Genomic DNA, 12,748 nt, shown 5'->3' with positions numbered 1-12,748 from the left:
GGTGTTTGTGTCTGAGGCTCTGTGACTTTGATGTTCGGGACTACGTATGTAACACGCATCTCACAGTAGGAGTGCTGATCTAGGTTCATGTTCATGTAGTCTTATTCTTTGTGATCTAAAAGGCAAAACTTATCCAAAATCAGCATTCACACTGAGACGCTTGAGCTACCCCAGGTGAAGACACTGCTGAAATACACCCACAAGTCGTTCTGAAACAAGCCCATGTTGATCCAATGACTGCCCTGACATAAACAGGCCAAGAAGACCATAGATCTTCATATTGGTAACAGAGTTATGAGGTGTCTGGGAAAGGTTGGACCTCTCGCAAACACTTAGGAGTCAGAGTGAAAAGGTCAAGGGTTACACAGGAAGGAGTGGAAGAAAGAGGGGAAGAACAAAGAGCTCAATGTGATATTGTAGACAGTGTCAGTATAGCATTAGACCTGGGAGGAAACAGTTCCATGCACTTTACTAGCTGAATTTAGGGGAGTACAGTACAGCTTCTCAAAGACACATACACACTACCCAAAAAGAAGCATCCTACATCATGTTTTTTTTTTCCTTTATGTCATTGTGTTTGTCTTGCATGCACTCTGGCAAGGTGCCCACTTTTTGATATGGTGGCTGTGCATGTGAGTGTCTGCATGTGTGGGGATGTGTGTTTGTGTGCATGAGAACACATGCAAGAGTGTGTATTTAAATCTACATATAGTGAAGAATCAGGACCAAAGGATTGATAGACTAACACCTCCAATAGGCCTACAGACTGCTGATGTGTAGGAGAGAGACAGCTGACAATCGTTTTACCAAGGTTGCCACCTAGTGGAATAAAATAATACTACACGAACAACTATCTTGCGCAATTTGACGATGTAACAGCAGCATCAATCTGCGTTCCAAACAGAGTTCCAAGCGAATCCAAATGAAGATATATAGACATTCAAAACTACATGACAAAATACAAACTTGCGGTATTCAAAATCTCTTTATTATGATTTGATGTACATCAGTACATCAAAACAATGGTTTGTAGAGTCTGATTCACTGTGTTACCCATCATACTCCTTAACAGTAATCACAAATGTGGCTGGACATCTACGGGGGAATTTTTTGGGACTATATTCATTGTACCTGAATAATAATGTTTTTAAATTAACTAGTTGACGGAGTGCCCAAACAAGTGCGAAATAAAAGTGAAAGGATACAACACCCAGAACAAAAAACAGAACTCAAACAATTCCTAGCAACTGAGGACCCTCCACAATTTATTTTTATTTAATTAGGCAAGTCAGTTAAGAACAAATTCTTATTTACAATGACGGCCTAGGAACAGTGGGTTAACTGCCTTGTTCAGGGGCAGAACGACCGATGTTTACCTTGTCAGCTCGGGGGATTCGTTCTAACCACGAGGCTACCTGCCGCCCGAATCACCACAAATAGAACACCGATCGTCCAAACAGATCGGCCTGGATGCCGCTACCATTCTACTCACAGACAAACTAAGTTACACTAACTAAGATCACAATAGTTGGGTCGGACGATAACGGCTTTGAGGAGTATAATGAGAAGAACTAAGTATGTTGTTGGTGCCTACAGAGAATATATTGTACATTTTACACTAATTCAAAGTATTTCAGTCAATGTTTGTGCTATAGAATGCTACATTACTGTACATACTATTGTGGCTTTGATACAAACTTTGAACACCTTTCTAATTAGCTTTGTCATTCATCTTCTGTACATCGAGTCAACTGTCATAAAGACAATGTAATATGTAAACACGGGTAAAGGATCTATAGCAGAACTGCGTGGTGATGTGATAATTCTGACTCAAGGTGTGGCACGGGAAGGCAGGGCATAGCTCAACAGTAGGGGGTTGGCTGTGCTGACTATAGCCAGTTGGCTGAAAAGCTCAGGAGAAACTGGAGATAGAGGGGGCTATAGATCCAGACTGGGGGTCAGAGTTGAGTTGTTGGTAGGGTGTCCAGGCCTCAGTTTGGGGAATTCGGAAGGGGTAGAGGGCCTGGACTGGGTGCTGAGTTAGAGGGGGATGCTAGGTCTGGACTGGGGAGGGGGTGATGAGTTAATGGGGGTTGCTGGGTCCCGACTGGGGAGGGGTACTAAGGAATATCTGCAGGGCAGGGGTGAAGATTAGGATGGTCCCCAGGACAGACACCGTGAGGAAGGCCCACAGGAAGATCCTGTCCAGAACCTGAGCCACAAACTTCCAGTCCTGGACCACCTGAAAACGGGAAGAACAGGAAAAATCAGGGAAACAGGAACAAATTCAGCATCTTAGTATAACATTATATAACTGGGCATTACACTACATATCATGTTGATTAAAACATATAGCATTGTGACCCACCTCTCTGATAAAGTGTTCCTTGCGTATATGGCAGCTGATGTAACGCACGGAGTACGTAGCTCTCTCCAGCATGGTGACCCAGGCTTGACTCTCATCTTCCTTCCCCTCCAGAGGACTCGGTCCATAGGCCCCGCTGCTCCCCCTCTGACCACCACTCCGGCCCCCAGACGGGGGATTCAGCTCAGGGCTCTCCGGCGCCAGCTCTGGGTAGTGGTACCGGTCAGTGTGGCCCCGCATGCACAGCATCCAAGGTAGCCTCTGAAGGAAGAGGGAGCGAACCCAGGGGGACATGGGGTGGTAGGTGGCTGAGGACCGGTGGTGCACGTTGATGACAAACACCGTGACGATGATGGACAGGGTGACGAAGATCATGATGAAGAGGAGGTACTCCCCGATGAGAGGGATGACCTTGGAGGAAGATGGGATGATCTCTTCTATGACCAGGAGGAACACAGTGAGAGACACAAGGACGGAGGTGGAGAGAGAGAGCTTCTCCCCTTCATCCGACGGAAGATAGAACACCAGCACGGTCAGGAACGACAGACCGAGGCACGGAATAATAAGAAAGAGTGTATAGAACAGCGGGAGACGTTTCAGAATGAACGAGTACGTTATAAAGGGGAAGGAATACATCCCGTCTCGCCGGTTTCCTCTGGCCCCCGTGGCGTTCAGGATCTCCCACTCTCCGTTGTCGAAGAAGTCCTTCCTGTCGACATAGTCATCTAACAGGATCATGTCCACCATGTTACCATCGTATGTCCAGGAGCCAAACTTCATGGAGCAGTTCTGTCTGTCAAAGGGGAAGAAGGTGACGTCCATAGTGCAGGCTGACTTGTAGCTGGCCGGTGGGGTCCACGTGATTCTACCATTGGACTTAACGATGGCTTTGGTCATCAGGGAGCCCTCGAACCGTCCGTCAGCACTGGGAGAGGAGAGAGGGGCAGGGGGTAAGATTAGGGTTCATATTATGGTTAGGGTGTGTATAAGTCCGAAACTTATTTTACTTGCACCTTGCACTTCCACTTTTTGTATTCTTTTGAGCATGGATTAATTTATTTATATGATTTTTGGATCTCGGCCTCCTTGAGTTATTCGCCTTCATGGTTTTGAGTACGAGTACTTTTTGAACTCCGATATCTTTTTTCCCTACACACTGGCCGCCTTTCATTGTAGCCCGAGAGCTAACCCTCATAATGGCTTTCTAGGGTGTGTATAAAACATATTTTAGGAATACATCAAACAAAAAGGATATAGAGTATCAATGTGGGCTATTAGTGTGAAAATAGGTGGAGGCTACACTGTCTTGTCTGAAGACATTATGCTAAATGGAACCCTTCATAACATGTGACATTATCATTGAGCTTACTTCTCATAGAGCACAATGTCAGGCAGCCAGATAGTCTCAGATGGAACTCTGATAGATGTGATCCCACCATAGTCCTCAGGGTTCCATCGCAGTTTATAATCGATCCACTCCTGTTGAGGGAAAAACAGATTGTTATCTATCTATCCTCTTCTGTGGACAACAACACAGTTTCTATGCCTCTTTTACAAGCTACAGTGACCCCCTTCTCCTCACCTGCCACAGCCACACATTAGTGGTCATCAGCTGGTTCTTCTCATCCTGTGTGTGTGTGAGAGAGCGAGAGAGAAAGAGAGGTCATGTAGAGTGGAGCAGAGGAGAGGAGGAGACATCCAGGTTAGAAATGTGTATCGTATGTCATTTAAATGGAATCAAATTTTGCTGTCTGTTCCATTACCTTTTTACATTATGTCATGATTAAACCTTAAACAATTTATAAATGTATCGCTCTTGTGCAATTTATATCTATAGGCTACATGAAGGTTTTGCCTTTATTATTTTAGTCTGTCTGGTATTAGTGCATAAGCCTAAGCGTTAGGGCCAAACCGTACGGGCGCCAAATAGCCAACACGCCAATCGCCAAATGCTTTTGGGAACGGCATAAAAAGTTAACGTCGATCCACGGAGGCAAAAAGGACAATGTCAGAGTTGAAATCATTAAGAGTAACATCTGCGTAATGGAGAGTTGAAAATAAAGGGCCTGAAAAGTAATGTTTTAGAAAGATCTGGTGAAGTGGTAAAAGAGGATAGCAGTGCCTATGTTGTGTGATGATTGTGAGGTGCTATACAAAATTCCAGTCAGAAGATGGGGACTTCACATACTGTAGGCCTATGGCACGTCAAGGGAACTGTAGCCAACTGTTCAGATGGGTTAAATTGGAACTGAAATCTGGACACTGACTGCATGTCCATAACCTCTCCACCAAACTGGAAGTCTTCCGACTAGCTTGGAAAGACAATACCGTGCAATATCGAAGAGCCCTCACTGCTGCTCGATCAGCCTATTTTTCCAACCTAATGAGGAGAATAAGAACAATCCATCATTTAGTTTTGATACTGTCCCAAAGCTAATTAAAAGCAGCATTCCCCAAGAGAAGATGGCTTTTACTTCAGAAGTGATGAATTCATGAAATTCTTAGATGAAAAGATTGTAATTTTGCTTTCTAATGATCAGACTCCTCTTTGAATCTGAGTATTTCTCCAAAACTCAGTTGTCCTGAATCTGCACAGAACTGCCAGGACCTAGGATCAATGGAGACACTCAAGTTTTTTAATCCAGCTGCATAGTGGACCCTATTCCAACTAAACTACTGAAAGAGCTACTTCCTGAGCTTGGCCTGCCTATGTTGAACATAATAAACAGCTCCCTATCCTCCGGATGTGTACCAAACTCACTGGAAAAGTGGCAGTATTAAAGCTTCTCTTGAAAAAGACAAACCTTGACCCGGAAAATGTAAAAACTATTAGCCTATATTGAATCACCCACTCCTCTCTATTTGAAAAAGCTGTTGCACAGCAACTCCCTGCCTTCCTGAAGACAAATAAAATATACCAACTGCTACATTCTGGTTTGAGACCCCATCATAAAACTGAAACTGCACTCGTGAAGGGGGTAAATTACCTTTTAATGCATCTGTCCTCGTGCTCCTAGACCTTAGTGCCGCTTTTGACACCGTCGATCACCACATTCTTTTGGAGAGATTGGAAACCCTAATTGGGTTACACTTACAAATTATTGCGTGGTTTAGATCTCATCTGTCGGGAAAGATATCAGTTCGTCTCTGTGGATGTAAGTTTCGGTGTTCCTCAAGTTTCCGTTTTAGGACCACTATCGTTTTCACTATATATTCTACCTCTTGATGTCATTTGGAAACACAATGTCAACTTTCACTGCTTTGTGAATGACACACACACATGTACATTTTGATGAGACATAGTGCAGCCCCAAAACTGCTTACCCTGGAAGCCTGTGTTTCAGACATGAAGGAAGTGAATGGCGGAAAATGGTTTACTTTTAAACTCAGACAAAACAGAGATGCTAGGTCTAGGTCCCAAGAAACAAAGAGATCTGTTGTTTGATCTGACAATTAATCTTGATGGTTGTACAGTCTTCTCAAATTAAACTGTGAAAGACATCGGTGTTTCTCTGGACCCTGACCTCGCTTTTGACGAACATATCAAGAATATTTCAAAGGCAGCTTTCTTCCATCTTTGTAACATTGCAAAAATCTGAAACGTTTTTTCCAAAAATGATGCAGAAAAGCTAATCCATGCTTTTGTCACTTCTAGATTAGAATACTACAATGCTTTGCTCTCTGGCTGCCCGGATAAAGCACTAAATCAATTTCAGTTAGTGCTAAATACGGCTGCTAGAATGTTGACTAGAACCAAAATATGTGATCATATTACTCCAGTGCTAGCCTCTAGGGCTGATTAAGGTTTTACTGCTAACCTACAAAGCATTACATCGACTTGCTCCTATCCATCTCTCTGATTTGGTCCTGTCATACACGCCTACACGTACGCTACGGTCCACAAAATGTTGAGCTTTATCCAATAGAGGTACATTTTTATTGAGTGGTCTGCCTATACATGTGAGAGACGCAGACTCGGTGTCAACCTTTAAGTCTTTACTGAAGACTCAGCTCTTCAGTAGGTTCAATGATTGAGTGTAGTCTGGTCCAGGGGTGCGAAGGTGAACGGCAAGGCAGTGCTGCTTGCTGTCTCTTCCTGGCTGGCTCTCCTCTCTCCACTGGGATTCTCTGCCTCTGACCCCATTGCGGGCAGTGGCGACCCGTCATTCAGGGCAGGAGGGGCAGAGCGCCACCTGTTTTGAGCCCCGCATTTTTTGCTTTTTTTGTCATTAACACACGTCACAGATCAGTTTGCAAACAAATATACACTGCTCAAAAAAATAAAGGGAACACTTAAACAACACAATGTAACTCCAAGTCAATCACACTTCTGTGAAATCAAACTGTCCACTTAGGAAGCAACACTGATTGACAATACATTTCACATGCTGTTGTGCAAATGGAATAGACAACAGGTGGAAATTATAGGCAATTAGCAAGACACCCCCAATAAAGGAGTGGTTCTGCAGGTGGGGACCACAGACCACTTCTCAGTTCCTATGCTTCCTGGCTGATGTTTTGGTCACTTTTGAATGCTGGCGGTGCTTTCACTCTAGTGGTAACATGAGACGGAGTCTACAACCCACACAAGTGGCTCAGGTAGTGCAGCTCATCCAAGATGGCACATCAATGTGAGCTGTGGCTAGAAGGTTTGCTGTGTCTGTCAGCGTAGTGTCCAGAGCATGGAGGCGCTACCAGGAGACAGGCCAGTACATCAGGAGACGTGGAGGAGGCCGTAGGAGGGCAACAACCCAGCAGCAGGACCGCTACCTCCGCCTTTGTGCAAGGAGGAGCAGGAGAAGCACTGCCAGAGCCCTGCAAAATGACCTCCAGCAGGCCACAAATGTGCATGTGTCTGCTCAAATGGTCAGAAACAGACTCCATGAGGGTGGTATGAGGGCCCGACGTCCACAGGTGGGGGTTGTGCTTACAGCCCAACACCGTGCAGGACGTTTGGCATTTGCGAAAGAACACCAAGATTGGCAAATTTGCCACTGGCGCCCTGTGCTCTTCACAGATGAAAGCAGGTTCACACTGAGCACGTGACAGACGTGACAGAGTCTGGAGACGCCGTGGAGAACGTTCTGCTGCCTGCAACATCCTCCAGCATGACCGGTTTGGTGGTGGGTCAGTCATGGTGTGGGGTGGCATTTCTTTGGGGGGGCCGCACAGCCCTCCATGTGCTCGCCAGAGGTAGCCTGACTGCCATTAGGTACCGAGATGAGATCCTCTGACCCCTTGTGAGACCATATGCTGGTGCGGTTGGCCCTGGGTTCCTCCTAATGCAAGACAATGCTAGACCTCATGTGGCTGGAGTGTGTCAGCAGTTCCTGCAAGAGGAAGGCATTGATGCTATGGACTGGCCCGCCCGTTCCCCAGACCTGAATCCAATTGAGCACATCTGGGACATCATGTCTCGCTCCATCCACCAACTCCACGTTGTACCACAGACTGTCCAGGAGTTGGCGGATGCTTTAGTCCAGGTCTGGGAGGAGATCCCTCAGGAGACCATCCGCCACCTCATCAGGAGCATGCCCAGGCGTTGTAGGGAGGTCATACAGGCACGTGGAGGCCACACACACTACTGAGCCTCATTTTGACTTGTTTTAAGGACATTACATCGAAGTTGGATCAGCCTGTAGTGTGGTTTTCCACTTTAATTTTGAGTGTGACTCCAAATCCAGACCTCCATGGGTTGATAAATTGGATTTCCATTGATTCTTTTTGTGTGATTTTGTTGTCAGCACATTCAACTATGTAAAGAAAAAAAGTATTAAATAAGATTATTTCTTTCATTCAGATCTAGGATGTGTTGTTTAAGTGTTCCCTTTATTTTTTTGAGCAGTGTATATATATACACACACACAATTGAAGTCAGAAGATTACATACACCTTAGCCAAATACATTTAAACTCAGTTTCACAATTCCTGACATTTAATCCTAGTAAAAATTCCCTGTCCCATGTCAGTTAGGATCACCACTTTATTTAAAAATGTGAAATGTCAGAATAATAGTAGAGAGTGATTTATTTCAGCTATTATTTCTTTCATCACATTCCCAGTGGGTCAGAAGTGTACATACACTCAATTAGTATTTGGTAGCATTGCCTTTAAATGTTTTAACTTGGATCAAACTTTTCGGGTAGCCTTCCCACAATAAGTTGGATGAATTTTGGCCCATTCCTCCTGACAGAGCTGGTGTAACTGAGTCAGGTTTGTTTGCGTCCTTGCTCGCACACACTTTTTCAGTTCTGCCCACAAATTTTCTATAGGATTGAGGTCAGGGCTTTGTGATGGCCACTCCAATGCCTTGACTTTGTTGTCACTTTGCCACAACTTTGGAAGTATGCTTGGGGTCATTGTCCATTTGGAAGACCCATTTGCGACCAAGCTTTAACTTCCTGAATGATGTCTTGAGATGTTGCTTCAATATATCCACATAATTTTCATTCCTCATGATGCCTTCTATTTTGTGAAGTGCACCGGTCCCTCCTGCAGCAAAGCACCCCCACAACATGATGCTGCCACCCCCGTGCTTCACAGTTGGGATGGTGTTCTTCGACTTGCAAGCATTCCCCTTTTTCCTTCAAACATAACGATGGTCATTATGGCCAAGCAGTTCTATTTTTGTTTCATCAGACCAGAGGACATTTCTCCAAAAGTAAGATCTTTGTCCCCATGTGCAGTTGCAAACCATAGTCTGGCTTTTTTATGGCGGTTTTGGAGCAGTGGCTTCTTTTGGAGCAGTGAATTATAAGTGAAATAATCGGTCTGTAAACAATTGTTGGAAAAATGACTTGTGTCATGCACAAAGTAGATGTCCTAACCGATTTGCCAAAACTATAGTTTGTTAACAAGAAATTTGTGGAGTGGTTGAAAAACGAGTTTTAATGACTCCAACCTAAGTGTACGTAAACTTCCGACTTCAACTGTATGTACTTATGGAAAACATAGGGACCACGATGGAAATAAGTACAGAGATGAAAAAAATGATCTACCTCCAGATGAGAATGAAGGGGGAGTTTAAGTTCAATTCTTACAAGGTTGGCTTATTCTTTAGATGTTTGGGGCTGCTAGTGAACCATGATCAAAGTGACACTGGACTAGCGCATTTGCCAGTCTTTAGGGTGTCTATAGCTATACGTTTCCATCCAATTGGCGACAAATTTTCATGTGAATATTCCATATTTCCATTTCAGAGTTTCCTTTAGGATCATTTGGTGCAAGACAACATGACAGGGAAGATTTTAGTTTACATAGTCCAGAGGTGAACTGTAACCTAATACAGGACAGACGGCTAGCAACACTGGCACCACTTATCAGCCTGAAGCAGAGCACTCCTCTCTCTATCTATCACTTTCTCCTGTGATTCTATCTTCCAGGTTCTCTCTTCCTATCCTATCCCTCTTTTTCCTGTGCTTCAGCTCTCTTTCTTCCTCTCCCCCTGTCTCTTCATATATTCTTTCATTCTCATTCTCTCTCTTTGGTATGATTTCAGTTAGTATTTACAACCACGCTTTTTGAGTTGAAACAATTACATTACCTCCCCTCAGAGGGAGAAAGAGAGAGAGAGTAGGGAATATGTATCCTGCTGTTTGTTTAGGCAAGGTTCATATTGAAGACCATGAATGGGACTGTTCTATTGGCTGCTTGTGTTCTTTGACAGAACTGCTAAACCACCTCACCTTATCAAATCAGGCCCTGAAAAATGTAAAGCTGCTGGAAAAGAGCGTGTTCTGAGAGTTTCATAAAAGGAGAGAAAAAGCTAGATAGAAGTTCCACTGAGGCCACCAGCATTATTTCAGGACCTTGGCCAGCTCAGGAGTGGAGTTGTTCCACTGTGGTTTATAGGAGTCCTTTCTTTCAGCATGACTTGTTTGAGCAACATGGACAGGGTCAGAATTACAAGAACTACATGGCTCAAGCCATTCAGACAAGATATTTTAAAACGTCCATGTCTTTTACTGTTTGTTTTTATGGCAAGGTCTTTAGCCACTGTGTGTGTTTAGCATGTGTGCGTTTAGCATTTGTGCGTTCGTGCCTGCGCCTGCATACAGTATCCTCACCACGTCCACCAGCTGTGAGATCTTGAGTCCGAAGCGTACTGTGACCGTGTCGTTGGCGTGCTGGATGGGCCGGACCCAGCGCTGGTACCCCTGGAACAGGTTCCTTAACAGGAGATCCTCCATCTCAGCCAGAGATCCAAACTCACCTGGGGATGGGAGAGGAAGGGAGGGAGAGAGAAAGGGGAAAAGAGAGAGAGTTTAAATGGGCTGAGAGAAGAGAGAAAGCTCAATGTCAATTAAACAATTATTTCTAATATAAAATGTTTAAGCATCACAGACTAAAAGGTGTCTAATTTTAGTTTAGCACCTAGATGGTGTTAACTGGGCCTGCATGAGAAGGGGTTGAGTAATACGAATCAGAGTATGATCAAACAGTTGCACAATGACACAGGAGTGGGAGTGGAGGGGGTAGAGCAGAGAGCCAGACAGAAGGCTAGAGGGACACAGACATTGCAACACAGCAGCCTGTGGCTGATTTTCAAAGGACTTGAAACTCCTCTGAAACTCCTCCAGGAGAGATGAGTGTGTGGCTGAAAGGATGTGTTTTTCGTGGTCTGTTCATCCCTCCCTCGCTTTCTGTGTGCTTTGCACACTTGGACAGCCTCGGTGTAGGTTCAAGATGGTGTTGCTGATATTCGGCAGTCTCGGCCACAGGCTTGACCGTGGCCTCCAGATTGCAGGGCCTGACAAAAACTAGGGCAAAGCAATTGGCTAGGTTCCGCTCTGTTTCAGCTGTCGTGGGCAGTCTAGCTGTTTGGAGAAGGAGACCAGTTGGCCAGGTACTGCTCATGGGCAGTCCAGCTGTTTGGAGAAGGAGGTGCTTCCTGTACCCTTGAGTGCCATGCATACAGGGACCTTTGAAATAGTTGGATCCTTTTTTTGTAAAATTTGATTGCTGGATTAAAATAAAGTGTTTATAATGTGTGGGTGTGTATGTGTGCATGTGCCCCTTAATCTGCAGCTAGAGCTGATTTACCCTCTGGCTCCCATTTTGTCAGCCTTAACATCCTTTCCTTCCAGGAATCAAAACTGTATTACAATAGAAATAAAATGCAACCCTCTACTTAGATTTAGCCATCTTCAACATAACCTTCACATATATATACCAATCGTTTACAAACAGCCTTGGGGTGTTACTGGCAAATGGAAATTGCCCTTCAATAATTCACCAGATATTATGACCGTTAGTTTCAGAAAGAGAACAGAAAGAGAGACAGACACTGTCACCTGACACCGTGTCTGTCACTGCTTCCGTCGACCGGTTCTGTCTGTCAGCAGAAACTGAACCAGACCGGCGCGAGCGTCCTCCGGAGATTGATCCTGGTTGCTTCGAGAAACAGGCGCGCAGTTAATGCTTCCAGTTTGTCAGATGGAATATGAGTAATTGGAATCTTGAGGAAGGTCATATCGTAACTTGGATGTAAGGCCAGATGTGTTATGGTTTCCCCCCCTGTGACCTGGATAGAGGAACCTTTATTTCCATCCTAACCCAGTGCACTTTTCAGTTCCATATAGGCTATCCCTCGCAAGCCCCACACGTTTAGAACTCACACTACTTGTCATACAACACATGCAGTTGTTCCAGTTCCTGTACTTACCGGGGATGGTGCCGAGACAAAGCGCACACATCGCCGAAAGGACAAGCAGAGATACCCGCAAACTCATGATGATTCTCCTCCGCTCTGTAGAGGCTTCTATAAACTAATATCATGCATTAAAGACATACAACTAATCGAGAGCCCCCGTAGCAATGAAAAAGTCCCATAATTCCGTTAGTGACGCTGACAATGAAAAATAAACCCTATCTAATATTGAAAACGAGCCCTCCACTGAGCTCCCGGTGTGCAAAACTCCAGTTGCGTGGAGGACTGGCACCGACGGCTGTTCTGTACATCCCTCCAGCGTGTGGCGCGCTGACAAAGAGGAGGGAGCAGAGCGGGAGTTTGAATGGGGTTTAAACAGGATCCTAAACCAATCAGAGGAACCGCTAAGGATCCACAGCACCTGGCAGATTACCGTGCGTGCATGCGCACCTGAGGGGAAACTGTAGCACGTAGACTAAACTCTTAAAGTTTAGCCGTTGTTGTAATGATCTTCTGAGACACTGGGAGATGGCTTGGTAGCCTAATATATCGCAGCAGTTTGAGGTAAGGTCTGTTGAAAGTCCACATGCAGGGCACGGACTGTCCACTAGGGCGCGCTTAAAGCAGTGAATTCGGGAAGGATGTCAGCAGATGATTCCCGGTAGTTTCAGTTGATAAAATATATGATACAAAAAGTCTTATCGGCATCGCTTGGGATGAAGAACTGGTAAAAG

The 12,748-nt window shown here is 44.9% G+C and overlaps 1 protein-coding gene across 1 annotated transcript; it reads right to left on the bottom strand.

Moving 5' to 3' along the window:
• Window positions 1-966: 966 nt before the first annotated feature.
• On the bottom strand, window positions 967-12,339 carry LOC106611787 (neuronal acetylcholine receptor subunit non-alpha-3). Its single transcript, XM_014212373.2, has 6 exons — window positions 12,030-12,339; window positions 10,432-10,577; window positions 3,948-3,992; window positions 3,735-3,844; window positions 2,369-3,290; window positions 967-2,242 (listed from the first exon to the last, which is right to left on the bottom strand). Exons 1-6 carry the CDS (start codon window positions 12,094-12,096, stop codon window positions 2,084-2,086), a joined length of 1,449 nt encoding a protein of 482 aa, XP_014067848.1. The 5' UTR covers window positions 12,097-12,339; the 3' UTR covers window positions 967-2,083.
• Window positions 12,340-12,748: the final 409 nt, after the last annotated feature.

Source organism: Salmo salar, chromosome ssa09 (assembly GCF_905237065.1).
Source record: "Salmo salar chromosome ssa09, Ssal_v3.1, whole genome shotgun sequence".
Classification (NCBI taxonomy): domain Eukaryota; kingdom Metazoa; phylum Chordata; class Actinopteri; order Salmoniformes; family Salmonidae; genus Salmo; species Salmo salar.
Note: the sequence above shows the minus strand (reverse complement) of the source record. Positions and strands in the feature narration are given on the sequence as shown.